Here is a 27,905-nt window from a genome sequence, read left to right as displayed (position 1 = left end):
TTCTCAAAGGTGACATAGGTAGGATTTAGAATAACATACAGCCAGCCCAGTGGTACATGCTTCAGGAGGCTGAAGCAGGAGGATTGCAAGTTCAAGGTCAGCCTCAACAACTTTGTGAGACCCTGTCTTAAAAATAAAAAACTAGGAGTACAGTTTGGTGGTAGAGTGCCCCTGGGTTCAATCCTCAGTACCAGGAAAAAAAGTAACATATTATACAAATGTACCTTTCTTTTAAAATAAAGAGGGCTCCCAACTGTGCCAAGACTGTGGAGGCAAATACAGCAAGGACTTCTAATCTTTCAAACCTGAAATCAGAAAATTAAAATTTTCAACTCACAAACCAGTTTATGTAGAACACATTTATACTAATTTATACACTCATTAATATACATATGTGCAGTCTCTTATTAGTCAGACAATGTTAGAACAGAAGGATAACAAACAATGAAAATTACATATAAACATTTAAAAAGAATACAACATATATTATCAGGACCCACTTATAGCCCTTATTTTTCTAGAAATAACCACTATTATAATAATAGCCAACACTCAATTGACCTATCTTATGTTAGACTTTGTCAGTGTCTAACCTATTTCTTCACCTAAACTTATAAGTAATTATGAGAATTACCCTACCCCCTTCTTCTTTTCCTGAAAATATAGGAGCTTGGAACTTAAAAGGGAAAGTAACTGTTCAAAGTTATATACTTAGCAAGTGGAATAATAAGATTTTCAAACTCAGGCACTCTGCTTTCAGAGTTCATGATTTTAAGTATCTCTCATTTTTATACATAATTATAATCCACTATAAATATTATATATATATATATATATAATATCCCTGGACTATAAATTGGAGGTCAGGGGTGATTGTTTTATTCATCTTAATTCTTCCACAACACAAAGATTAATCATACCCAATAATTGTGGTAAGTAAATGCTTAAGATTTCTTAAGGAAATAATCATGGAGGTTCATAAAAGAATAATATAATTAAGGATCTTCATTATGTTGCTGTCTGTAAGGGGAAAATGTTGGAATCAACAATATAACAGTATACATTATTAAAAACATAACAGAGCTTGGGACTGGGGTTATAGTTCAGCATTAGAGTGCTTGCCTTGCACACGTGAGGCACTGGGTTCAATCCTCAGCACCACATAAAAAAATAAATAAATAAAGTAAAGTTATCGCATCCATTTTTTAAAAAATATTTTTTAGTTGTACATGGACGTAGCATCTTTATTTTGTTGATTTGCTTTTACGTGGTCCTGGGGATCTAACTCAGTGCCTCATACGTGGGAGGCCAGTGCTTTACCGCTGAGCCACACCCCAGCCACCTATTGCATCCATCTTTTAACAAAATCTTAAAAAAAAAAAAAAATAACAGAGCATGGCACAGTGCACATGCCTGTAATTACAGTGACTCATGAAGCTGAGGCAGGAGAAACCCAAGTTCGAGGCCAGCCTCAGCAACTGAGTGAGACTCTCGGCATCTTGGTGAGACCCTGTCTCAAAATAAAGAATGAAAAGGGCTTGGGATGTAGCTCAGTGATAAGGCTCCCCTAGGTTCAATGTCCAGTGCCTGAAGAAAAAATAAAACAAAACAAAACAAAACTCAGAAGTGTGTTTATTGACATGGTCAGGTAAAAGTGAAAAAAGTAGGTTATAAAAAAATACAAAAATAAGTAAATGCAACAATGTTATGTGCAAAGATTGATAAGCTGATGTTAAAATGCATATCCTTCAAACTAAATGTGTCTCAATGGATTCTTTCATGTTCTCAAAGGTGACATCACCATTTTAATATCAAGAGAGACACAATCTTGAAGAACAAAATTATATGATGTATACTACCACATATCAAGACCTACTTTAAAGTTATAGAATTAACATAGTGTGGGAAAGAGAATCCAGAAATAGACCCATACATATACAGTCAACTGATTTTTGAAAAAGAAGCACACAGAAGTAGAGCAAAGGTGTTTTCCTTTATTAAATAGTGATGCATCAATTGAATATCTATATAAAAACAAACATGCCTTGACCCCTGCCTCATAGCATACTCAAAAATCAACTCCAGTTAGACTATAAGCTTAAATATGACAGGTCAAACAATAAGACTTCTCTGGCTAGGGTTGTGGCTTAGTGGCAGAATGCTTGCCTAGCAATGTGTGAAGCACTGGGTTTGATTCTAAGCACTGCATATTAGTAAATAAAATGAAGGTGTACTGATAACTAAAAAAAAAAAAAATACTGAAAACAACAACAACAATAAGACTTCTCTACCTGATAGCAGAGCAGAGTATCTTTGACCTTGAGGAAGGTCAGGATTTCTGAACAGGTACATGAAATGTACTAAGCACAAAAGAAAAGAAAAAAAACGACAAATTGAACTCATCATTGAGATTTTTTTTAATGTTTCTTTTTTTTAAAGGGAGAGTGAGAGAGAAGAGAGAGAGAGAGAGAATTTTTAATATTTATTTTTTAGTTCTCGGCGGACACAACATCTTTGTTGGTATGTGGTGCTGAGGATCGAACCCGGGCCGCACGCATGCCAGGCAAGCACGCTACCGCCTGAGCCACATTCCCAGCCCCTCATCATTGAGATTTAAAAAATTACATTTATGATAAGAAACTATTATGAAAAAGAAGATATTTATATATAAAGTAGATTGACTCTTACAGTTCAATAAGAAAAAGGCAAAACAGTTAAAAGACTTTAGCTAACATTTCACAGAAGAAATCTGAATGATTAATAGACATATTAAAACATACTCTATCATCAGGAAATAATTTAAAACCACAATGCAATACCATTGCATATGCCAAAGTGGCCTTAAACAAAATGACAACTGTTAGTGAAACACTTAAAACACAGCCAATGGGAGTGAAAATTGGTGAAACTATTCTGGAAAATTATCTTTTAATAATGAGCATATGCAATCTTGACTAATTTGAAAGATACATACTCAACATAAAACGAGTACACAGGTTTACCAAAAGAAATGTCCAAGTATGTTTGTTTGTAATTTTATTTATAATAGCTGAAAGCTGAAAATCACCCTAATGCCTTTCAATAGTTAACCTGTCATATATTAATACAATGAAATGTTAGAGCAATGAATAAGAATGTACTACTACTATGTGAGATGCCATCTATATGATATTTAGAAATATGCAAAATTCATCTGTAATGACAAAAATCAGAAAATTGTATACTTTTGGCATACGAATGAAATTATGGCATTTTCTAGTAAATGGATGAAACTGAAGGCCATCATGTTAAGTGTAATAAGCCAATCCCAAAAAATCAAAGGCCAAATGTTCTCTCTGATATGAGAATGCTGACTCACAATGGGGGTGAGAGTGGAGGTTCACCAGATTGGGGGGTGTGGAATGGGGGAAAGTGAGTGGGGATGCGAATGAGAATGATAGCAGAATGAATTGGACATAACTTTCCTATGTTCATAATATATTCAGGGTAACTCCACATCATGTACAACCACAAGAATAAGGAGTTATAATCCATGTATGTGTGATATGTCAAAATACATTCTACTGTCATGTATAACTAAAAAAGAACAAATAAAAAATGTCAAAAAAATAAAAAATTTGCATAATTTTGACAGGGTCTGATTTCCAGAGAATTTGGGAGAACTTGCAATATTTTATATAATGATTTAGATAGAAGCTTTACAGTTATATTTATTTTTTGAAATTCATCAAAGTGCACAAGGATATGAGGAAACAAGATAGGGTCCCTATTTCTATGAAACTTATAATTTAAAGAAGGAGAAAGAAAAACAAATAATTTATTTGATAAATTCTGTACTGAGAATTATAGTAGTCTGAGTGACACAAGGCTAACTAGGTGGCTATTTGAGATTGTGTCATCCAATCACTTATGATAATTTGTGATCTGAATTACAAGATGGAGACAGTTCTCTGTGCTTTGGCCCATCCCTGTAATCTCAGCAACTCAAGAAGCTGAGGTAGGAGGATCACAAATTCAATCCTGTATCAAAATCAAAATGAAAAAGGGCTTGGGATGGATTCAAACTGAAAAGCTTCTTCTCAGCAAAAGAAACAATCAGTAACGTGAATAGAAAGCCTACAGAATAGGAGTAAATTTTTATCACATGCACATCAGATGGAGCACAAATCTCCAAGATTTATAAAGAAATCAAAAAACTTAACACCAAAAAACCAAATAACCCAATCAATAAATGGGCTAAGGAATTGAACGGACACTTCTCAGAAGATATACAATCAATCAACAAATATATGAAAAAATGTTCAACATCTCCAGCAATTACAGAAGTGCAAATCAAAACTACTCTAAGATTTCATCTCACTCCAGTCAGAATGGCAGTTATTAAGAATATAAGGGTGTCAACCTAGTTTATATACAAACAGAGATATGAAACATTGTGGTATATATGTGTAATAAGAATTGTAATGGAAAAAAGTACATGTATAAAGACATGAATTGGCGTGAACAAACTTTATATACAAAGATATGAAAAACTGTGCTCTATATGTGTAATAAGAATAATGCATTCCACTGTCATGTATTTAAAAAAATAAAATCAATTAAAAAAAAAGAATGTAAGCAACAATAAGTGTTGGCAAGGATGTGGAGGAAAAGGCACACTCTTACATTGCTTGTGGGACTGCAAACTCGTGTAACCAATCTGGAAAGCAGTATGGAGATTCCACAGAAAATTTGATCCAGCTATCCCACTCCTCAATTTACACCCAAAGAACTTAAAAACAGCATAACAGTGATGCATCCACATCAATGTTTATAGCAGCACAATTTAAAATAGCAAAATTGTGGAAGCAACCTAGATACCCCTCAATAGATGAATGGATAAGGAAACTGTAATACACACACACACACACACATACACACACACACACACACACACACTGGAATATTACTCTGCATTAAAAGAGAATAAAATCATGGCATTTGCAGGTAAAGCATGGAGCTGGAGAATATCATGCTAAGTAAAGTAAGCCAATCCCCCAAAAAAAGCACTGAATGTTTTCTCTGCTAAGTGGATGCTGATCCACAATGGGGGGTTGGGGAGAGCATGGGATAAATGGAGGAATTTTGGATAGGGCAAAGGAGAGGAAGGGGAAAGAAGGGTACACGGGGGTAGGAAAGTTGGTGGAATGACATGGACATCAAGCCCCTAGGTAGATGTAAAAAGACACGAATGGTATGACTCTACTTTGTGTAGAACCAGAGAAAATGAAAATGTGTACAACCATTTGTATACAATGAATTGAAATGCATTCTGCTGTCAGGTATAACAAATTAGAACAAAAAATAAATAAATAATTTTTTTTTTTTTTAAAAAAGGGCTGGGGATGTAGCTCAGTGGTAGAGCACCACTGGGCTGCTAAGGTGCAGCATCCCCATTACTACCAAAAGAAAAAAAAAAAAAAAGATGGAGCCAGTCTTACAAAGATCAGGTAAAAAGTATCTTGCCACAGCTTGTACCAAGGTCTAACAAAAGAATGAGTTACTTGTGTTCAAATAACACAAAGTAAGTCAGTGTGGTATACAGAGCTTCAGAATGGCAAGTTGAAAAGAAGTAGGCAGAAGCCAGCTCATGTAAGGTTTTTGTAAATTAGGGAAAAGAATCAAGATATAATTCTGTGTATGATGGAAAAGAATTAGATATTTCTAAGTAGGAGAGTGAGAGTATGATTTAAACCTTCTAATTGCTATATGGAGAATGAAATATTATTGAGGCAAGCTCAGAAGCATGGGGAACCAGTTAGGATGCCAGACATTAGTTAAGGCACGAAAAGAAGGTAGCTTGGTCTGGGATGATAGCAGTGGACACAGAAGTGGTTATGAGAGTAAATTCTGGGTATGTTTGTGGGTTATCTTGACATAACCTGCTGAGGGACAGATGTGGGTAATAAGAAAGAAAAAAATCTTAAAGTTTTTGTTTGAGAAAATGAGTGCTGGTGGCATTTACTGAGATGGAGAAAACTATAGAGGAATGTTTTGGGAAGAAACTGAGAATTCTATCCTAAGTTTCTTTTTTTTTTTTTTTTTTGATACCAGGGATTCAACCCAGGGGTGCTTAACTACTGAGCCACATCTTTAGCCCTTTTTATATTTTATTAGAAACAGGAACTTGCTGATTTGCTTAGGGGCTCACTAAGATGCTGAGGCTGGGTTTGAACTTTCGATCCTATTGCCTCAGCCTCCCGAGTTGCTGGGAATACAGGTGTGCCCAACTGTACCCAGCTCTATGCTGAGTTTAAGACACCAATTAGACATCCATATGAAACTGTCAGAACTACCAACTCCAGGGAGTTTTAAGGCTGGAGAACTAGATTTTAGGGCATCATTAAATACAGATAATACTCCAAGTATGTGATTGATAAAATAAAAATCCATCTTCACCAATGCATATTAATATATATCACATTTACTTAAACGTCTAGAAGTTACATTTACATTAAAATCCTTCATACATTTTTCCCTTCATACTTTCTCTAAAATAAGAGATTCTCAAATTATTAGAAAACTTAATGTGATCATTTTATGTTAATATTTTTATAAAATATAAAGATCTAAATGTGAACATTTTATTTTAATAAGATCTATATTTTAAATATTCATGTTTCTTTCCTAGAATCCTCTTAGAGGACACTTTTCTATCTACTTTCACTATTTGGTCACCATATCAGTAAATAGGTAGCATTTATTTTCCATAAATACAAGAGCTTGCTCTTTAGTACATTATTATTTTATAGCAGAAAATAGAATAATTTGAACTTACCCAAATGAATAGACAGGGCTAGGTTTCCTCACCATTACCCAGTAACTTATTAAACATGTTATTAAACTAAATAAAAAGACAAAATTTAGCATTAGAACCCTGGAGGAGAATACACAGAAATAATTTTTTTCCTAAGATGCTGAAAGTGATCAATTCTGGCATAGATTAAATTAATAATAAATTATTCTAATAATTTATAATGTAATGACAATTGCTATAATCTAATAATTTATAATCCTAGTACATGGTATACCTAAATGATGAGTTTTAACATGTGAAAAAACTGAATAAACTTCCAATTCACTGTTAAGTTAAATAGAACTTAAACCCATGTTTTCTTTACACAATGTTATTTGCCCTAAATGGTTTCCAAAGCCAAGAACAATTTTAAAAAGATACAACAATAATAACGACAATATATTTCATTGTAGCATATACATTTTAACATTGATAAGCTCTGTTTAATTTTTATCAAAATTTAAAGTAAATATTAATAACATCTAGATGGAATAAAATTATATTTATTTTTCTAAGTATAGTGGAAATTCACTACAAAACTACTTTCCTCAATGTGAAATTCAGGTCACCAATATCTGTTGTATATCTAATAAAGCAGGTTTAGTTACCTGATTAATATAAAGACATAATAACACTTCTATCATATGGATCTTGAAAGCATCTATGTCTAAGTATTTTATAATCCTCATATGGAAAACATAAAAGGTTTCATTAAGCAGATTGTCAACAGACTATCTCTGTAAGGAATATAATGATTCCTTACTTCTCTGTTATCAACTGTCTCTCATTTCTTTTCCGACTCATACAATGGGAACTTGTACGTTCTTACATGACCCTGCTCCCAGGCCACAGCTGACTCTTCCAAAAGACCTAGGTTCGATTAAAATCCTGCTCTAGAAAACTCTGAAATTGGAAATGCAGCATTCTAGGCTTAATATGGCTGCTTCTTGTACAATCAAAATGCAAATGTAAAAGTTGGGAGCAAAATTTGTATTTCTTTCTTTCTTTCTTTTTTGGGGGGTACTTTGGATTGAACTCAGGGGCACTCGACCACTGAGCTACATCCCCAACCCAATTTTGTATTTTATTTAGAGACAGGGTCTCTCTGAGTTGCTTAGCGCCTTGTTTTTTGCTGAGACTGGCTTTGAACTCACAATACTTCTGCCTCAGCCTCCGAGCTGCTGGGATTACAGTCTTGCGCCACCATGCCAAGCTAACATTTATATTTCTATTCCTGAATTTTGGAGCAGGGAAATAAGATCTACAGGAAAAAAGCAGTTCAAGGGAGTCCAGCAAAGAGAACCAGAGATGAAAGATGGAGAGGACAAGTTAGATTATCCAGAGCTCTGTTCTGAGCCCAGTAAAACTTCTGTCCTCAGATTCCATGAAATGCCCCTAACACTCCTGAGACAGCTTCAGTGGGAATCTGATGCTTACAACTAAAAGGGTCCTGGCTAACTCCCCGAGTGTACTTCACATTCATCATCAAAGTTTTTATAGTAGGCTAACTTCATTTCAAATTCAATTAAGTACAAGAATTTGGTATTTACACTGAAGTTATAATGAAAATGTTTAATTTTGAATGGATAGATGGTTTTTGTGCTATTGGTAAATGCAGATGAAAATCCTCAATAATAGAAACCTAAAAAATTCATGTGTGTTTCTGAATATTGATTTTTGAAAATTTTACCTTTAAAAAGTGAATGAAAATCTTTGACACCTTTCCTATAATTCAGTAATTTTAAGAAACAATTTAAAAATTGTAATAATCCTGAAATCAGGATAAGTCTTAGAATTTATGGTACCTCACCCAGTTGAACTGGAAGCCTTTTTCTTTTTCTTAAGGATATATAAAATAATTATGTCCCATAATTATGTGTCATAATTGTTCAGATCAAAGATTTGATGAAATATAGCAATACTGATCTACTTTATTTCCCATTACTATAAATATCTACTAAATCAATACCTATTCATTAATAAATCATTCAATGTTTAATTTTACTTATATGTATACATCAATTCTCAATAATCTCTATAGTTTAATAACATCATCATGGTATTAATGTGCTCCATTAAAATGTCTATATTCCTATGTAATACAATAACTTTTATTTACATTTAATATTCTAAAATCAGAAATTCATTTGTGTGTGTGTGTGTGTGTGTGTGTGTGTCTGAGACTAGTGAAGATCTAAATAAACCTAAATCACACCTCTTTTTGTCTCAAACACTATATATTGATAATTGAATTACATGGCAGATTACAGACTGCTAAAGAAAAAAAAAACTCACTGGATGCACTGGCACATGCCTGTAATCCCTGCAATTTAGGAGGCTGAGGCAGGAGGATTGCAAGTTCAAGGCCAGCTTCAGCAACTTAGCAAAGCCTAAGCAACTTAAGAGAGACCCTGTCTCAAAAGAAAAAAAAAAAAAAAGCCTGGGGATGTGGCTCAGTGGTCAAGTGCCCCTGCGTTCAACACCCAGTACTGCCTATATATATATATATATATATATATATATTTTTTTTTTTTTGTGGTACTGAGAATTTAACAGAGTACTCTACTGCTGGATTTCATCCCAAGTCCTTTCTATATACTTTATTATTTTTATTATCTCTGTACTGAGGATTCAACTTAGGGGTATTAACTACTGAGCCACATCCTAGCCCATTTTCAGATTTTATTTAGAGACAGGATCTCACTGAGTTTCTTAGGACCTCACTAAGTTACTGAGGCTGGCTTTAAACTCAGGAATCCTCCTGCCTCAGCCCCCCGAGCCACTACAATCACAGGCATGTGCCACCATGCCTAGCTTGCTTGCTTTATTTATTTATTTAGTGGTATTGGGCATTGAACCCAGGAGTGTTTCTACCTCTGAGCTATATTCCCAGAGCTTTTAAGAATTTTTGACATAAGGGGGCTGGGGCTGTAGTTCAGTGGTAGAGCACTTGCCTTACATGTGTGAGGCAATGGGTTCGATCCTCAGCACCACATAAAAATAAATAAACAAAGCCATTGTGTCCATCTACAAGTAAAAAAAAAAATTTAAAAATTTATCTTTTCAATTAAAAAGGCAAATTACTAAAAAAAAATTATTTTTCTGACATACAATCTTGCTAAATTGCTAGAATTAGAAGTATGCGCCACCATGCCTGGCTATTTAGATTCTAAACTTGTGCCTCTGCAACTAAGTCTTCCTCCTAGTAAGTATCAGTTTCTTGTTTACTGTTCCCATGAATATTTATAAAAATAAAAATAAATGAGTATAGTACACCATATAGTGAGCAACTTTTCATAAGAGCCAGTTATAGTTCTTTCCTTTTGTGAACTCTGTGTTTAAATGTTTTGTTTTCTTTATTCTACTAAACTGGTAAGCCCTTTAAGTATATCAGCAACATTAGTTTTTTTTCCAAGAAATATTTCCTCAGGTTGTTCTCTGTTTGTGGTAATATTTGCTACCTAGAATTTCAAAAGGGGGGGGGGACAAAGGCATTGTAACACAGGGTTATGCTACTATGTAAGTATTACTTGAACACAACACTGGCATACTGCAATAGATAGTTGATCTGATGCCTAGTGCATGCCCCAAACTGTGAATAGCATTGAACCCTGTACTGCATATACTCTGATTTTTCTATAGGTACAAACCTATAATAAAGTTTAATTTATAGGGTCTGGGGTTGTGGCTCAGTGGTAGAGTGCTTGCTGTGTAGCATGTGTGAAGCACTGGGTTCAATTCTCAGCACCATATATAAATAAGGAAATAAAATAAAGGTCCATCAACAACTAATAAAAATCTATTTTTTAAAAGTTTAATTTATAAATTAAGTCTAGTAAGAGATATAATAATAAAATAGAATCATAATAATGTACTATAATAAGATTTATGTGAATGTGGCAAATATTTTACTGTAGTGTACCCTTCTGTTTCTTGTAATGATGATGTGAGATGATACAATGCCTATATCATGAGATGCAGTGAGGTGAATGACAAAGGCATTGTAACACAGGGTTATGCTACTATGTAAGTATTACTTGAACACAGCACTGGCATACTGCAATAGATAGTTGATCTGATAACTGAGACAACTCCTAAATGACTCAATTTCTAAGTTGCTGAGATATGGACACCCTGGAGAAAGGGATGATTCATATCATGGGTTGGATATAATGGGATGGTGCCAAATTTCAACACACTACCTAGAAAGATAAGCAATTTAAAACTTATGAATTTTTATTTCTGGAATTTTCCATTTAATATTTCTGGACTACAGTTGTCATGGATAACTGAAACTGCAGAAAGAGAATCCATAAACAAGGTGGGACTACAATAATCACTTGAATAGCTTGACTGGTTTAATTAATTTAGGGAGAATTTTTATAAGAATATGGTTTATTTTTTCAGGTCTTTTTTTTTTTGAAAGCAGAATCATTTTAAAGTTTTCTTCACATAGAATGTGTAAGGTAAGTTTATGTTTATGCCTGGATATTTATCTTTTCAATTAGTAAGTCAATGAAATATTTTCTTCTGTTATAATTCTTTAATATTAATTTGTACATATGGTCTACATTGATAATTTTACTTATTTATTAAATTAATTTCCTTTAAGCAAAGAAAACTTCTTCATATATTCAGTGCAGCAATTTTTGGCTATAAAACATTAAGGAGATGTTTTAAAAAACTTACCTAAAAAGATCAAAAATGGTCAGGTAAGTATAGGCAGTTAAAGCTGCAAAACAACAAAAAACCTAATTAACATGTTATTTAATTAATGCTTAAGAAAATACAGAAAGTCACCAAAATTGTTTATCAGTGATTATCTACTACGAAAAAAAAAGCCTGGATTCACTAGCAACCCTCATATATATATAAAATATATATATATTTCCAATAGGAAATTACATAGTAAATCTGATTAATATATGTAACCAAGGTTGGTGAGCACAAAAGCTCATTTTAGAATCAGATTTCTACATTGGAACAAATCAATCACCAAATATTCATAGTCACATCTGCCTGCTTTTGTCATTTCAGTACTATTTTAAATGTAACTTTTAAATAGCCTGAAGAAAATAATGATGCATCAAAACATCAGAGATCAAGACACAAGAAAAGATTACAGAATTTCATTTTTAAGGAAATGTCAACAAACCTCAAAATCTTACTTATAAATTATGTAAGGTTTTAATATATTATCCTAAAAAGAACTCTGTTTCACAAATGTCCAGATTGAACGGTGTTTTTTAAAACCAACAGCTCATTTAAAATGATAATGTCCTAGCAGGGGATGGTTGGGCACACCTGTAATCCCAGCAAACTGGGAGGCTAAGGCAGGAGGATTGCAGTTCAAAACCAGCCTAAGCAATTTAGCAAGACCCTGTCTCAAAATGAAAAATAAAAAGAATTGGGGATGTGACTCAGTGGTTAAATGCTCCTGGATTCAATCCCTGGTACCATAAAAAACAAATAAACAAACAGATAATTTCATAATATGTCAACAAAACTTTATGGTTCACAGGTCTGTTTTTAAAGACATTAAAAAAAAAAAAAGGGACTGGGGTTGGGTTGAGGCTCAGTGGTAGAGTGCCCGCCTAGCATGCATGAGGCACTAGGTTTGATCCTCATCACCACATAAAAATAAAGATATCGTGTCCACCTAAAACTAAAAAATAAATTTTTAAAAAAACAAAGGAAAAATGTATTCTTTAATTTAAATCATTGAGTTATATACATTTCAGAAGAACATATTCTATGTAAAGGAAAATACACCTTTATTTAAAATCAGAAAAATAAAAATTAAACTAACTCCGTAAAAATAATGACAATGACATACCTATACTATTAGTAGAACTGCACCACATAAGCAGGAAGCCAGTACATATCAAGTTAATTGCACCAAAGAGTAGTATCTTCCAGGACTGTGGAAAGGAAAATCTTTGATTTGTACAGTGGTAATAATTTCACTGGGTCTGTTCATGTTGCTGTAATTCATACTCTGATATTCAAAAGAACAAGCATAACTTCCTTCAAAAAGTTCATGTTACATTTTCTACACCAAAATTATCATCAACAAAGTTGTTATATTATTATCATATACAAATCTAAAGGAATAATTCCTAAAGGGGAATTTTTCAAGAGAAAATAAATTCTGGCACAGAAACTCTCAAATAGTTGAGAAAACTATGCATGTATATGTATATCATTTTTCTCTCTATAAATCTATAAATACAGACAATGATAAAGCAAAAGGGGCAATGTAAACGATTGGTAAATCTAAAAAAAGGGAATAATGGCGTTCCTTATACTAATCTGGAAACTTTTATATACTTTGGAAATTATAGCAAAATGGGAAGTAATTTTTTAAAAAGGCAATGCTTGATAATTTCCCAAATAACTCACATGAAACAGGACTGCAAAAAGGAAAAATTACAATGGTTCAGAAGTTCACACAACAGGGAGGCCCTGAATTACGCCCTGAAAACGGGACTCAGGGGAAGGAGGACTGTATTCCAAAAGTAAAGAAAGAGGGCCGCTGCGGCTTCGGGACTGGCCACTGGCCGGCAGCCCCTGCCGTGGCCGGGAAGGCTCTTTGTCCCTCTCTTCCTTCGGCTGCGACCCTGCCCCCGGGATGTCACCGCGGCGACCCCGTGGGCCTGGGGCGGAGGAGCGAGCCTGGCTCTGGCTGCGTGAGCGGAGCGGGGCGGGCTCAGTCCTGAGCTGCAGCGATGGGGAGCCCGGCGGCGGCCGCTCTCACTTCCTGTTCTGTTTTTGACAGCTCAGTTCTGTTCTACTTTGGGAAAGAGAGAGGAAGTCAGAGGCCCTTTTTAAACTCGCTCTTCAAAACTCATCTCCTGGGTTACTGTTTTACAGAGTTAATATAAGAGTGGAGGCAACTTTGCTGAAGATGAAGATTATACCATATTAGAAGAGTTTTTTCTTTCAAAAGTCTTGATTGTTCGGAGGCTTATCTCCAGTTACTGCTTTTAAATCAAGTCTGTTTGCTTCATCAGAAATGTTTTTTACAATCTCAAGAAAAAATATGTCTCAGAAATTGAGTTTACTGTTGCTTGTATTTGGACTCATTTGGGGATTGATGTTATTACATTATACTTTTCAACAACCAAGACATCAAAGCAGTGTCAAGTTACGTGAACAAATACTAGATTTAAGCAAAAGATACGTTAAAGCTCTAGCAGAGGAAAATAAGAACACAGTGGATGTTGAGAATGGTGCTTCTATGGCAGGATATGCGGATCTGAAAAGAACAATCGCCGTCCTTTTGGATGATATTTTGCAACGCTTAGTGAAGCTGGAAAACAAAGTCGACTACATGGTTGTGAATGGCTCTGCCACCAACACAACCAATGGTACTAGTGGGAATTTGGTGCCAGTAACCACAAATAAAAGGATATACGCATCAGGCAGCATTAGATAGCAGTTGAAGATCACCCTGTGCTGCTACATCCACCGTGGATTATATCCTATTGCAGAAAACCTTTTGAATTGCTGGCTAGGACAAAAGAATCCTTTTAAAAAGCTCCATGTGTTTTCAAGGAGTGTGCTGGATTCATGGAACTCTTAATTCTGTATATAAAAATTTAAAATGTTATTAGTTTGCTATCAGGCAAGTCTCTTCACTGCTGTAATATATACTTAAAGGGAATTTGATAACATGGTTAATGTAGTATTAAGCAGGTAGGTGATCTTGTATAAATCTTTTGAGTTTGAGGTGAAGCTGAAGCAAAAACACTAAAGACATATTTGTTTCTATAAATTATTTATTTACGTATGTAACTTGTTTTTTTCAGACAAGTGGAGAATATTGTTATTGATTCATTCTGTCACTTGTTCTCAGTATATGTAACTGTTTGACTAAGGATATTAGAAAATATGTTTTACTTCCAGGACTATATTTTGTTACTAAGATATGAGCAGAGAAAGGAAGTATAATGTTGAAATGTTTTGAAATCATGACCCAAAGAATGTCTTCATTTGCACTATCCTTCAAAATAACTGAAGGTTAATTATTGTATATTTTTAAAAATTACATTTGTAAGAGTATAATATTGAAATGGGTAGCAGCCACTGTCCATAAGCTATTCTTAACATTGAGGGCAACTTAATAACAACATTAAAATAGTATTCTTTAATCACATACTTAAAATTTTCATGAGCTTTGTAATGTTGTGAACAACCAATAAAAAAAATAAAAAATAAATAAAATAAAATAAAATTTTCTTATATATATTCTAAAGAGTAAGAGATATTTTTATGATGAAATTAAAAGTAACTAAAGTATTCATGATTTTTCACATACATGAGTGTTGCTTTAAAAGTTCAATCCCTTAGCTGGGTGCAGTGTCCCATGACTGCAGTCCCAGCTGCTTAGGAGGCTGAGGCTGGAGGATCAAGAGTACAAGGCTGGCCTGGGCAACATAGTAAGAACCTGTCTAAACAAACAACAAACAAAACAAACAGCATTTGACCCCTTGAGTATTTAAATGACCAGGATGCATATTATTTCTATGTTTGGGTGAGTTTGCTTTTGTTATGTTGGTGGAGAGGAAGATACTCTTGAGGATTTTAATCAGATATGTATAATGAAGGTGTTTGTGCTATATAACACTGCTTAGAAAATGTTAATATTACTTGATGTTATATAAGAGTATCATGCTTTATGAAACCTTTTTGATTAGGTTTTCATTTAATATAAGACCACTTAAAATAATTAAGAACAGTTAAGATATATTTAAATTATAAAATTGGCTATCCTTTCAGATACTGAATACAGCACAAGAAATACCAATCTAGGGTAATTTTAGTATAGAAAGAAGTACACCTTTATTTAAATTTCCCTTGTAGCAAATCTATATGGTACCCCCTATATGTCATAGTACTTATTACTCTAAATACCTGCTGAAGTGCAGCTAGCTTCTAGATTGAATTTAGTTTTAGATATTGTATTCATTATAATATGCTACCACAAATAGTAGCAATAATTATAATATTTTTGTTTGAATATGTGTGAGAAGTTATTATTTCATGAAAGATGATTTCCATATTGTCTTTTCTGAACCTTTATGTGAAGAAACTAATTATATACAATTGCCAGGTGAAGTGTGGAATAATTGGTCTCTCTGAGATGTGGACATTTTTGTTTGTTTTTTTTTTGTTTTCAGGGATGAAATAAAATATATTATTTGTATTTAAAAAAAAAAAAGAAAGAAGAGATCAAGTGAAGTGTTTTCAACTTTTGTCCTACCATACTTCATACAAAGAAGGGAAACCAATCCTTATTTCCAAGTAGAGGGCAAAGAAATTAAAAGAAAGCCCTTTGTTTGGAGGTATTGAAATTAAAGAGATTTAGCTGTAAAGGTGAAGTGTGTTGTGGGACAGGATGGTCTTAGAACTCAGATGGAAAAGTATAGGTTTAGAAAAGAACAATCCCTCTGAGGCGAGGAGATGACTGACAGAGAAATTATGAGGCTGAATGAAGAAATAGCACAAAGCTGGTAGTCCACAAATCTCTAGAAAAGATACAATACAAGAGAATTTTCCAAAATTAAGGGATATGGAAAAGCAGAACTGGAAATTTAAATCCAGAAGTAAATCTTCCAAAGAGTTATTATGATGAACACACTACTGAATCATCAAAGATGATAACAACAATTACCTGCGTAGGTATATGACCATGGGTACAGCTTAGTGGTAGATCATGTGCTTAGCATGTACTTAGCATGTGCAGGGCCCTAGGTTTCATTCTAAGTGCATGTGCACACACACACACACATACAAAATTAAAAAAAAAAACAAGCATGTATTATTTTTTGGGGGAAGCAGGGTACCAGGGATTGAACTCAGGGGCACTTGACTACTGAGCCACATCCCCAGCCCTATTTTGTCTCAGGGTCTCACAGAGTTGCTTAGCACCTCACTTTTGCTGAGGCTGGCTTTGAACTTGCAATCTTCCTGGCTCAGCCTCCAGAGCAGCTGGAATTACAGGCGTGCAATACCACACCGGGCCCAGCAAGAATTTTTGGTAGACACCATTCTGTACCTTCTACAGCCAAGAACAGAAGCAGGGATGCAGGTGAGGTAAGGATGTTTGCATTTTAAGAAGTGATATGAGGCAAAAGACTCTAAAGCTAGTAAAGACTTTAATGAAATGATCAGACCTGGAGTCTAGTCAAGATAGGGATTCAAGAACAATCAGAAAAAGAGGATAATGTACACTAAAGCTGGGCATGATGGTACATGCCTGTAATTCCAGACACTTGGGAGACTTAAGGGAAGAGGATAATAAGTTTTAGGCCAGCCTTAGCAACACAGCAAGGCACTCAACAACTCGGCATGACCCTGTCTTGAATAAAAAATTAAAGGGCTGGGGGTGTAGTTTAGTTGTAGAATGTCCCTGAGCTCAATTCCCAGTCTTGGGGAAAAAAAAGTTAAAAAAGAATGTATATTGAAAAATGACACTCTGTACTCTGTTGCTGGATCAAACTATTTATCCACCCAACAAATATCTCATTATCTTTTTTTTTTTTTAAAGATGGACAGCATGCCTTTATTTATTCGTTTATTTTTATGTGGTGCTGAGGATCGAACCCAGCGCCTCACACGTGCTAGGCAAACACTCTGCCACTGAACTACAGCCTCAGGCCTCATTATCTATTTTGTGCCACACACTATTCTAGAAACTAAGAATGGATCAGTTAAAAAAAAAAAAAATACATACTTGATGCCGTTCCAGACTCCCTCTCACTCACTCTGCTCTAGCTATCCTCATCCAAGCCTCTTCTGCCCCAGGATATTTGCATTGCAGTTCCCATTTTCTCTTCCAGATATCTGCATGCTTGTTGCCTTTGCCTTATTCAGATTTCTGTCCACATGTCAGTTTACCAAAAGGGTCTTTTCTGACCACTCTATCTGGAAGATAAACCTTTCCATATCTTCTATTACTATCTTCTTATCCTACTTTATGAACCCAGGTCTTTGCACATGCTAGCACTCTAACACTGAGTTCCATCCCCAACCCATTTTGTCAGTAGCACTATTTTTATATGTTGATGGACCTTTATTTTATTCATTTATTTATATGCGGTGCTGAGAATCAAATCCAGGGCCTTACACATGCTAGGCAAGTGCTTTACCACTGAGCCACAACTCCAGCCCTTATTATTATTTTTTTGAAACAGGGTCTCTCTAAGTCACCCAGACTGGCCTTGAACTTGTGTTCTTTCTGCTCAACCTCCCGAGTGGCTTGGTTTACAGGTGTGTGCCACCATTCGCAGCACTTTTTTTCTTCCTAGTACTTATCACTATCTGACCTTAATATATTTGTTTATTGTTTGTCACTCAAGCTAGATCACTTCTTTTCCTTTAGTTAAAAAAAAAGAAGCAAGGGAGCTGGAGTTGTGGCTCAATAGTACAGCGCTTGCCTCTCGTTTGTGAGGGACTGGGTTCAATTCTCAGCACCACATATAAATAAGTGAATAAAATAAAGATCCATCAACAACTAAAAATATATTTAAAAAAACACAAGATAAACAGGCAAAAGGAAGATAACGGTGGTTTTGAAAGTTTCAGATTAGAAAAGAAAGAAATGGTATGAAATAGTCACCTAGGAAAGTGTGAAACTGAATGAACTAAGGAATTTTAGCATAAGCATCACTAATAGCCTGTTTGATCACGAATTCACAGTGACACAAGTAAGCAGAGTTTCATTTCTCTCAGGTTAGATTCTGTAGTTTAGATGTAGGTACACATTAGAATTTTCTAGGAAATATGATAGAATGGGGGCACAAATCAGTTAAGGGCGCAGAATATGATAATGATGGAGCACAGAATACCCTGGATAAGGAACTGAATGAGGATAAGGGAGGTGAAAAACAGTGACGATTTGGTGAAGTCACAAAATTGAAGGTCATAGTAAAATCGCAGAATGACTGGAGTTTGGGTAATAAGTTTAAACTGGAAAGATAGGTGCTGGTGACTGCTGGGTGAAATTCTTGAAATTGAGACAATAGGATACAGTTCTTATGAGTGATAAGGTTTCTACATGACCAGAGCAGTGGACTCCTGGGAGTGACCAAGGGCGAGATTGATTATTCATGATGAAGAAGTAAGGAACTGAAGCAGGATGTGGTGGCACATGTCTGCAATTCCAGATACTTGGGAGGTTGAGAGAGAAGAAACAAAAGTTTAAGTCCATGTGTCTGAAAAAAATGAACAAAATAAAATAAAATAAAATACAAAGGACTGAATATGTAGCTCAGTGGTAGAGTACTTGCTTAGCATGTGCAGGCCTTGGGGTCAATCCCTAGTACCACCAAAAGAGAGTGGTAGGTGGTAAGGAACTGAGATGGATCTTAAAATATGAACCAACATTTATGAGCAGTGAAGAGATGAACCAAGGTATTTCTTAAGATTTAAATTTTTATAGCGAATATATGTACAGTTCAAGTGTTCCTATGTAATAGTCCCCTTATTATCTGTTCCCAGGTCCCAGTAGATGACTGAAACTGTGGATAGAACCCTGTATAAACTATACACTATGTTTTATTCTATATGTATATACCTACAAGTTTACTTAAAAATTAAGCAGAATATAAAAATAACAATAATATTAAAATGAACAATTTTCATAATATACGATACTAAAAATTATGTTGAGTGTGAAAATATCTTATTATACTGTGTATCTTAGCAGCCTCAGCATATAATTTTTCTTTATTAAGATGAGAATTAGGGCTGGGGTCATGGCTCAGCAGTAGCGCACTTGCCTAGCATGCGTGAGGCACTGGGTTCAATTCTTAGCACCACATACAAATAAATAAAAAATAAAGGTCCATCAACAACTAAAAAAATATTAAAAAAAAAAAAGATTAGAATTAGCAACTTCCATTTAAAGAAAGTACTATACTTTGGCATATCCAAATTGCCAGCATCACTGTTCTTGTACTTTAGCATTATTTCAACACAAGCATTATAATAGCAATGTTGTGACAGTTGATCTGATAACCAAGGCAGCTAATAAGTGACTAACAGGTGGGTAGTATAAACTGGACAAACCCATGACTCATGTCCCACAAGGGACAAAGTAGGAGAGTGTAAGATTCTGCTATGCTACTCAGAATGGCACACAATTGAAAACTTATGGATTATTTATTTCTGGAATTTTCCATTTAATATTTTTACAGTTGACCTCAGACAACTAAATCTGAATATAAGGGGGAAATATTATTTTTTGGTTTTGTTCCTATTACCTGTTCTATGGTTTATCGTACTTCAAAAAAGTGCATGGTTAGGACTGGGGCTGTAGCTCAATGGCAGAGCACTTGCCTAATATGTGCGAGGCCCTGGGTTCGATCCTTAGCATCATATACAAATAAAATAAAGGCATTCTATCCATCTACAACTACAAAAAATTTTTTTTTAAAAAAAATGCATGGTTAAAGAATGTCTCTTTACTTATATAATATAGCTGCTTTCTATCAATATTACAGTGCTATATCCATCTGTTCTGAGATCATGCTAAATTAAATATGTATCTATCAAACAGATGAATCCTCTATCATTGGCTCTTTAAATCTAACATTTAGGGGATGATAATATTTCCAAATGCTAGATTACTGAGTTCTGACTATATTTCAAATTTTTAGGAATAGGAGATATAATGATAAATAACAAAAAAAGAAGCTTCTAGTCTAGTTCACAATTCAAGGGCACTATCCCTGGTACTCTTTATTACTGTGTTCCATGAAAACCGGCTTTAAAGCTCATTAACATTTATTGAGTGCTTGTTCTGTGTATCTATAAAAAGGTGAGCAAAATAGACATAGTCACTGCCCTCAAAGAGCTTATAATTTAATATTGAGAAGAATGAAAACCAGAAGATCTACATATGATCAAGTAAGAGAAAAATTATCTTTTTATTTATAGTCTCAAAGCATGACACAGTTTCTTGCCTCATTAATTTTCCTGTTATGAATGAGAAAACTTGGCTTTAGACTACATTCAATTTTTAAAAAATATTAAAGACAAAAGGAATCCATAAAAGAAAATAAAATTTATTTAAAATGCTTTAATGTAACTCAGGTTGGGTATGTAGCTCAGTGGTAGAGTGCTTGCCTAGCATATATGAGGCACCGGGTTTGATTCTCAACACCACATGTAAACAAATAAAGTAAAGATCCATTGACAACTAATAAAATATTTAAAAAAAAAACTGTAATTAAAAAAATACTTATCCAACATGGAAAAATGAGAACAATATGGTGGGGCCAAAAGTGATTTCTATTTGCCTTAAAAATTACCATTTTTAGATGTTGTAATGTTGTTTTACAGTAAAGTTGGGGTTAAGAGATAACTTACCCTTCGGTCAGCTGCTACAAGTCTAAATTCCTGTAATAACTTGCCAAAAAAAGATCTTTGCGGTTTTCGAAAGAGATGAATTGTCCCCTTTAAAACAAAACAAACAAAAATAATATCAGCACTTAAGCATCTAATGTTCTTCCTAGTTCCTGTGATGTTATAGTACTAATAACAACAACTAACATTTATTGAGTACTCCACATGACAAAGCACTTATTCTAGACCCTTTACATGTATTTATCAATTTAATACTCAAAACAATCCTGTGTGGTAGAAACAATTTTTACATTTGGTAAGTTGTCCAAAGTCACAAAGCTAGTATCTTGGTAGGGTTTCATATTTAGGCATTTTAGCTCTAGATCACTCTTAGAAAAGGAAAGGGGAAATGGAAATTTCCAAATAGCTCCACTAGAAAGAAAATATTACAATTAACCTAATCAAACCTAAACATATGAAAGTTCTGGCAGCTATTATAGTAAAACCCCTTAGGCATTCAGTCAAAAGCATTCGACACCCTAGCTAGTATCCATGATCTCTGCCAGTATACAGCATGAGGCTAGCACTGAAAAGGGCGGGCAGTAGGGTTACCAGAGAGACAGACCAAGTGACAATTTGAGGAGATTTTTGGCCCAAGTTTAGGAAAGCTTTTAAGGGAATGTTCAGGTGAGGCATGGTAGAGAACACCTGTAATCCCAGCAATTTAGGAGAACGAGGCAGAAGAACTTCAAGTTCTAGGCCAGTGTCAGCAACTTAGCAAAATACAGAGTGCAAAGGGCTGGTGGTATAGTTCAGTGGTTGAGTGCCCTGGTGCTTGATTTCCAATACCGAGGGTTCAAACACAGATGAGAAAATAACTTATGATAAAGGCAGTATCTAATAGCAGTGAGAGAAAATATGAGCTATTCAATAAATGTATTCCAATGAAGGAAATGTTGCATCCTTACTATTCTTTATTCAGATTTGTTATTTAAAAATTAAAATACAAAACTATGCCTGAAGAAAATATGGATTATAATTTCATCATCTTGGAGTTGGGGATGTGGTATAGGACAGAGGCAGAAACCTAATTTATGTCTCTGAGGAAGATCAAAAGGGGTATTTTAGTTGTGTGCTACAGTTAAATGAAGTTATAATATTTAATGGAAATAATGGGAATAATGCCAAAAGATCTGTGATCATTAACTATTCCATTAAAAATACTTAAACCTTTTTATACTGAAAATATGGCATGGCCCTGTCTAGCATAGGTTTCCATAAGCAAAACTCTACAGCTACTTTTAAGTCAAAGACCTTCATAATTTATAATAATTTTTTTGTGTGTGGTGCTGGGATTGAATCCAAGGCTTTATTCATGTGAGGCCAGCACTTTACCAACTAAGCAATATCAACAGCCCAATTTATAATAATTTGATTGCTATGTGTCACAACTTAAGTATTTGTATTTTAAAAAAAAATTCTTTCCTTGATGGTAAACGCCACACTCATTCTAACAACCATAGGACACTTCAACCTCACTAAGTTGGCCAGTTTCACTCAACTATTTAAGCTCCAGAAAACACTGGAACTGGGTTATTAACAGATTAAAACTGAAAAACTTTCAGATTCAATTCAAACACAGGAATGATTTTCTTACACAGTTAAGAAAACATCTCAGTAGTTATAAGAAGGCATGTCCTCTCATTGCTGGTAGGACTGCAAATTGGTGGGAATCAGTATGTAGATTCCACAAAAAATATGGAATGGAATCACCATTTGACCCAGTTATCCCACTCCTTGGTTTATACCCAAAGGACTTAAAATTAGCATACTACAGTGATGCTGCCATATCAATGTTTATAGCAGCTCAATTCACAACAGCTAAACTATGAAGGTGCCCTTCAACAGATGAATGGATAAAGAAAATGTGGTACATACACAATGGAATATTACTCTGCCTTAAATTATGGCATTTGTGGGTAAATGGATGGAGCTGGAAAATATCATGCTAAGCAAAATAAGCCAATCCCAAAAAACCAAAGGCCAAATGTTTTCTCTGATAAGCAGATGCTGATCCATAATGTGGGGAGAGGTAGGGAAGAATGATGGAACTTTGGATTGTGCAGAGGGGAGTGTGGGCGAGTGCAGGGATGGGAAAGACTTTGGAATGAGACTGACATTATTACCCTATATACATGTATGATTACACTATTGGTGCGACTCTGCACCATGTACAGCCATAAGTTGTGCTCCATTTGTGTACAATGTGTCAAAATGCATTCTACTGTCATGTATAACTAAGTAGATTAAAAAAAAAAAAAGATGTGTCCCATTCTTCAAAGCTTAGACATGCATTAGTTACATTATGCTGAGACTTCCTGTCAGAGAATGGGCAAAGCATAAAAGTGTGGTATAAGAAAAATATCAATAGGATGTCAAAAATTGTTGATGCCAAGATATGGGTACATAGGGCTCATTAACAGTCTCTTTACTTTTGTGTATGTTTGAAATCTGTCATAATTAAAAGCAGTAGAATACAATCTGAGAATTGAAATGTTGCACTTCATTTGTGTATGATGAATTGAAATGCATCCTACTGTCATGTACAACTAAGTAGAATAAAAATATTTAAAAATTTTTTAAAAAGCAGTAGAATAATAAAGTAAAACATTTTGAAAAGTAAAAATAAACACTAGAAGTGTTACTAATTTTGTTATCCAAATAAAGACTAGTATTTAGCTGGGTGCAGTGGCACATTCACATAATCCCAGCAGTTTAGGAGGCTGAAGCAGGAGGATTACAAGTTCAAGGCCAGCCTCAGTAACTTAATAAGACACTGTCTCAAAATTTTAAAAACAGGTGGGGGCAGTGGTGGTCGCTCAATGGTACAGTGCTTCCCTAGCATGCACAAGACCCTGTGTTCAATCCCCAGAACCACCAAAATTAAAAAAAAGTGACTAGTGTTTCTGTAAATCAAAGGCCCTGCTAAGCTAATTCAGTTTGATAGGTACAATATGCTATTTTCATTTGAGATGTTAATAAATGTTAATGTTAACAAATACACTGTGCAAGAATTATGTGTGGAATATTTTGGTCCCAAGATAATAAATGTTGCTTAATATTGTTTTCCTTGAAAATCTTCTGTTTGACTTCAATCCATTTTGCTTATTACTTTAAGTTTCAGGTTAAGAAAATCAACAAGATTTTTAAAAGACAGATGTCTACTTTTGATACTATACTCAGTTTAAAAATGAAACAAAAATTCTAACAGTCATATCATTCTTTCCAAAATTATATTGGTTCTCCGTTGCTATGAGGATAAACTCCAAATTTCACAAACTGAAATCTTGACTTGTTTTCAATAACTTAGCCTGTTTCTTTCTAGTCTTATTTCTTATTCCAGTTAGAAATTCTCAACTCTAGCTAAACTGGCCTACTCTTGATCACTGCAAAGTGAAAAGGTGAGACTTGTGTAATCCAAACTCTACTAACCCTGTCACAGTTCACCTAATTCCTCACCTAAATGAGAGACATATTAGATTCAGAGTATATGAATAAGGGCTGGGTATGGTGGAGCATACATATAATCCCAGTGACTGGGGAGACTGAGGCAGGAGGATTACTTACAAGTTCAAGGACAGCCTGAAGAACTTAGGGAGACCCTGTCTCAAAATAAATAGTAACTGGGAAGTGGCTCTATGATTAAGTGCTCCTAGACTCAATCCTGGATACAAAAAAGAAAAAAAAGTATGTGAATAAGAAACAAATGTTTTACTTCTTCCATGAACTCTTCCTAGATCATTCCAAACTGTAGTGCTTTCTATGTACTTTTATTATTTTTATTGTTAGCCAAAGGGTCATTTTCATTTTGTTATTGTAAGTTAAATTTTTAGTAACACCACTAAAGACAATGGCTATATTTTCTAACAAAGAATATGAATCCATGAATGACTCATAAAAGTGTTTTCCCTAAAATATTTAAGATAAACCTAGGGACTGGGGATGTAGTGTAGTGATAGAGCGCTTGCCTTATATATATGAGAGAGGCCCTGAGTTAAATCTCTAGCAACTCTCTCTCTCATACACATACACAGAAACCTTGAATGCCATTATTTTCCTGTATTACTAATAATAAAGTTTCAAGCATAAACATTTAGTGCTATAGTTTACTTAAAAACAGACATTTATTTAAAACTTCCTCTGGTCCGGACACTGTACACAGTTCTGGGAATATCAGAGTGACACATATGGTTCCTGCTCTCAATGAGCTCACAGTCTATGAGGTAAGAACAATCAAGTACACAGGTTTTTTTAAAAAAATACTTTTTTAGATGTCGATGGATCTTTATTTTTTTTTAATATGTAGTGCTGAGAACTGAGCCCAATGCCTCATACATGCTAGACAAGCGCTCCACCACTGAGCCACAACCCCAGTCCATATATACAGTTTTAATATAGTCTGGTAAGGGATACAGATGCTATTGGTAAAAAGCATAAGGTATCCAAATTTAAATTTGTAAGTTAATCAAAGTGTACAATCTGAAAAACCTCTGAATTTTAAGTTTCTTTTTAATTCACCCTCCACTCCCTTCATCAGTGTTTCAGGGCATGTTAGGTTTTTAAGATATATATGCATTTTGTGAAGTTTTCTTTATGTAATAAAACTGCTTATTCATTTCAGAAAAAAAGCATAAGTTATAATTATAGGAGCACAAAGGAAAAACTGCTCTCAGGACACCAGGTCATAAAGGAAAGGTTCATGAAAAAATTAAGGATATTTAAAGGTTAGGTTAGTAAGGATAGAGAGCTGGGGATGGAGAACAATGCAGGAAATGGAGTACCACATATAAATTAGGCACAAAGTAGGCTTTTCATGTTTTTCACTGTGGCTGAAATGAGTGTGTGTGTGTGTGTGTGTGTGTGTGTGTGTGTATAAAAGGGTCTAATAAGGTAAAAAGGTAAGAAGCTTGACTATGGATGGTTTTGTAATAACCAAAATAATAACTCTGCCTTGAGGGCTACAGGAAAAAAATTTTTTTCCCTTCAGTACTAGGGATTGAACCCACGGCCTCATACATGCTAGTCAAGTGCTCTACCACCAAGCTACTGAGCTGCACCCCCAGTCCTGTTTATTTTGAGACAGGATCCTAGCTAAGCTGCTCTGACTGGCCTCAAACTTTTGATCTTCCTGGTTCAGCCTCCCCAGTAACTAGAATGGCAGGCATGTTCCACCATGCCCAGAAAAAAAAAAAAAAAAAAAAGGAAAAACTTTAAGCAAGGACATGACATGGTCAAATTTTAGAAATATAATTTCAGCTATCCAATAGTGAATGTTTTGAAGTAAAGCATAACTAGAAACTATTTGATCATTAGGAAAAAAGAAAGAAGTAAACTTTAACCCACTTTCCCTGTTCAAAGACTTAGAAAATTTACAGAAATTCGACCATATTCACTTAAGGAAGAACAGCTTAGGTTAAGAAATGTAATCCCTTTATCATACATAGGCTACCCATAAGTGTCAATAAATTTTTCTCAGTTTCAAGAAATACATACCACTTTGCCATCTGACATTACAAGATTAAATTGCAACACTTATATATTGATTTTTAAAGGCCTTAAGTGACTAATTCTTCTAATAAATTGTGATGAAACATCATATCTCAACAATTATAACGAATAGTGGGATCGTTCACTAATTTCTACAAAAACAGTAATAAAATGCTCTATTAACACCTCGGCTCTGTGTAATCACTGTTCCTTACGGAACATGCTGCCATACCAAGCTACCAGCCACTCAAGAAACCCAAGTTGCAGGCTCGGGTGTCTGTCATAAAACCCTCCTCCTAACTTTGTTTCCCCTGGCGTTACTGTCACTTCTCTAGGCATCACAAAATCGTCGTGGTTGCTGTGGACTTGTTTTCAGATCTTTTGCTGGTCATGTAGTCGCTGACGCCGGAAAAGGCTTTTATTTTTATAGAGAGGAAATTCTCCAGGAGCTGAAAGCTTGGCCTGGAGCGGAACTCGGATCCCGAGAAGCAAAGGAACGGGGTGAAGAACAGAAAGGGACCAGGGATGTGGGGGGAACCATTTGGGCGACAGCCGCTTCTCCTCGGGGGCCCGACAGCAACTCCGACGACCCCTCCTCTGAGAGGCTGAGGCATTTCAAGTCAGCTTCGGACGAGAGAAGACAACAGGAATCACCTATGACAGAAACCCTCATTACCCCGAGACCAACTCACCATGATAAGGAGCTGCACAGCTCCCGCCGGAAGACGCTGTGGGGGCTCAATTTGCCCAGAACGGAAGGGGAGGGGCACCAGAGGCCTATTGGCTGCGAAAGACGCGGGGGCGGAAGTACGTGCCCAGGCCTCGGGGTCCCGCCCCTTCCCGGTTGCTGAGCATCTAATGGAGGTGAAGGCGGCGGCTAGACCGTTCCTTGCGCTGTCTTCCCTGTCTTGCCAATGACTTGAGCTGTTGAGGCCAGTGACAAGGAGCAGTTAAAGTTTATTTTAACACGGGGAAAATGTCGCTGACTGCTGAAGCACTTATATCTATGTTGTGTGATTAAACTTTTACGAAATGAATAGTATTCCCGTTCTACAAGTGAATACAAAGAGGAAGATTGAGAAACTTGACTAGGTTGCTGTGGTAGCAGAAGTTAAACTTGGAATGCCTAATAGCAAGTACTGTGTGGTGGACTCTCTAAAATATTATTTAA

The 27,905-nt window shown here is 35.1% G+C and overlaps 1 protein-coding gene and 1 pseudogene across 3 annotated transcripts in view; one reads left to right on the top strand and one right to left on the bottom strand.

Moving 5' to 3' along the window:
- Slc30a6 (solute carrier family 30 member 6) overlaps positions 1-27,487 on the bottom strand; it is a 47,887-nt gene extending 20,400 nt beyond the window's left edge. For 2 of the 3 annotated variants that reach the window (XM_026406736.2, XM_026406812.2), the window contains exons 1-6: positions 27,427-27,487; positions 21,212-21,298; positions 12,672-12,756; positions 11,525-11,567; positions 6,818-6,883; positions 225-305 (exon numbers count right to left, since the gene is read on the bottom strand). In XM_026406736.2, the coding sequence (XP_026262521.1) occupies positions 225-305; positions 6,818-6,883; positions 11,525-11,567; positions 12,672-12,756; positions 21,212-21,298; positions 27,427-27,429 (365 nt within the window). In that variant the 5' untranslated portion in view covers positions 27,430-27,487. Of the gene's footprint in view, positions 1-224; positions 306-6,817; positions 6,884-11,524; positions 11,568-12,671; positions 12,757-13,237; positions 13,312-21,211; positions 21,299-27,426 lie in introns of those variants that run through there. The other variant, XM_026406876.2, reaches the window with a different exon arrangement.
- LOC144249732 (coiled-coil domain-containing protein 126 pseudogene) lies at positions 13,354-14,969 on the top strand (annotated as a pseudogene).
- Positions 27,488-27,905: the final 418 nt, after the last annotated feature.

Source organism: Urocitellus parryii, chromosome 12 (genome assembly GCF_045843805.1).
Source record: "Urocitellus parryii isolate mUroPar1 chromosome 12, mUroPar1.hap1, whole genome shotgun sequence".
NCBI lineage: Eukaryota > Metazoa > Chordata > Mammalia > Rodentia > Sciuridae > Urocitellus > Urocitellus parryii.
This window is presented reverse-complemented; position numbering and strand designations above follow the sequence as displayed.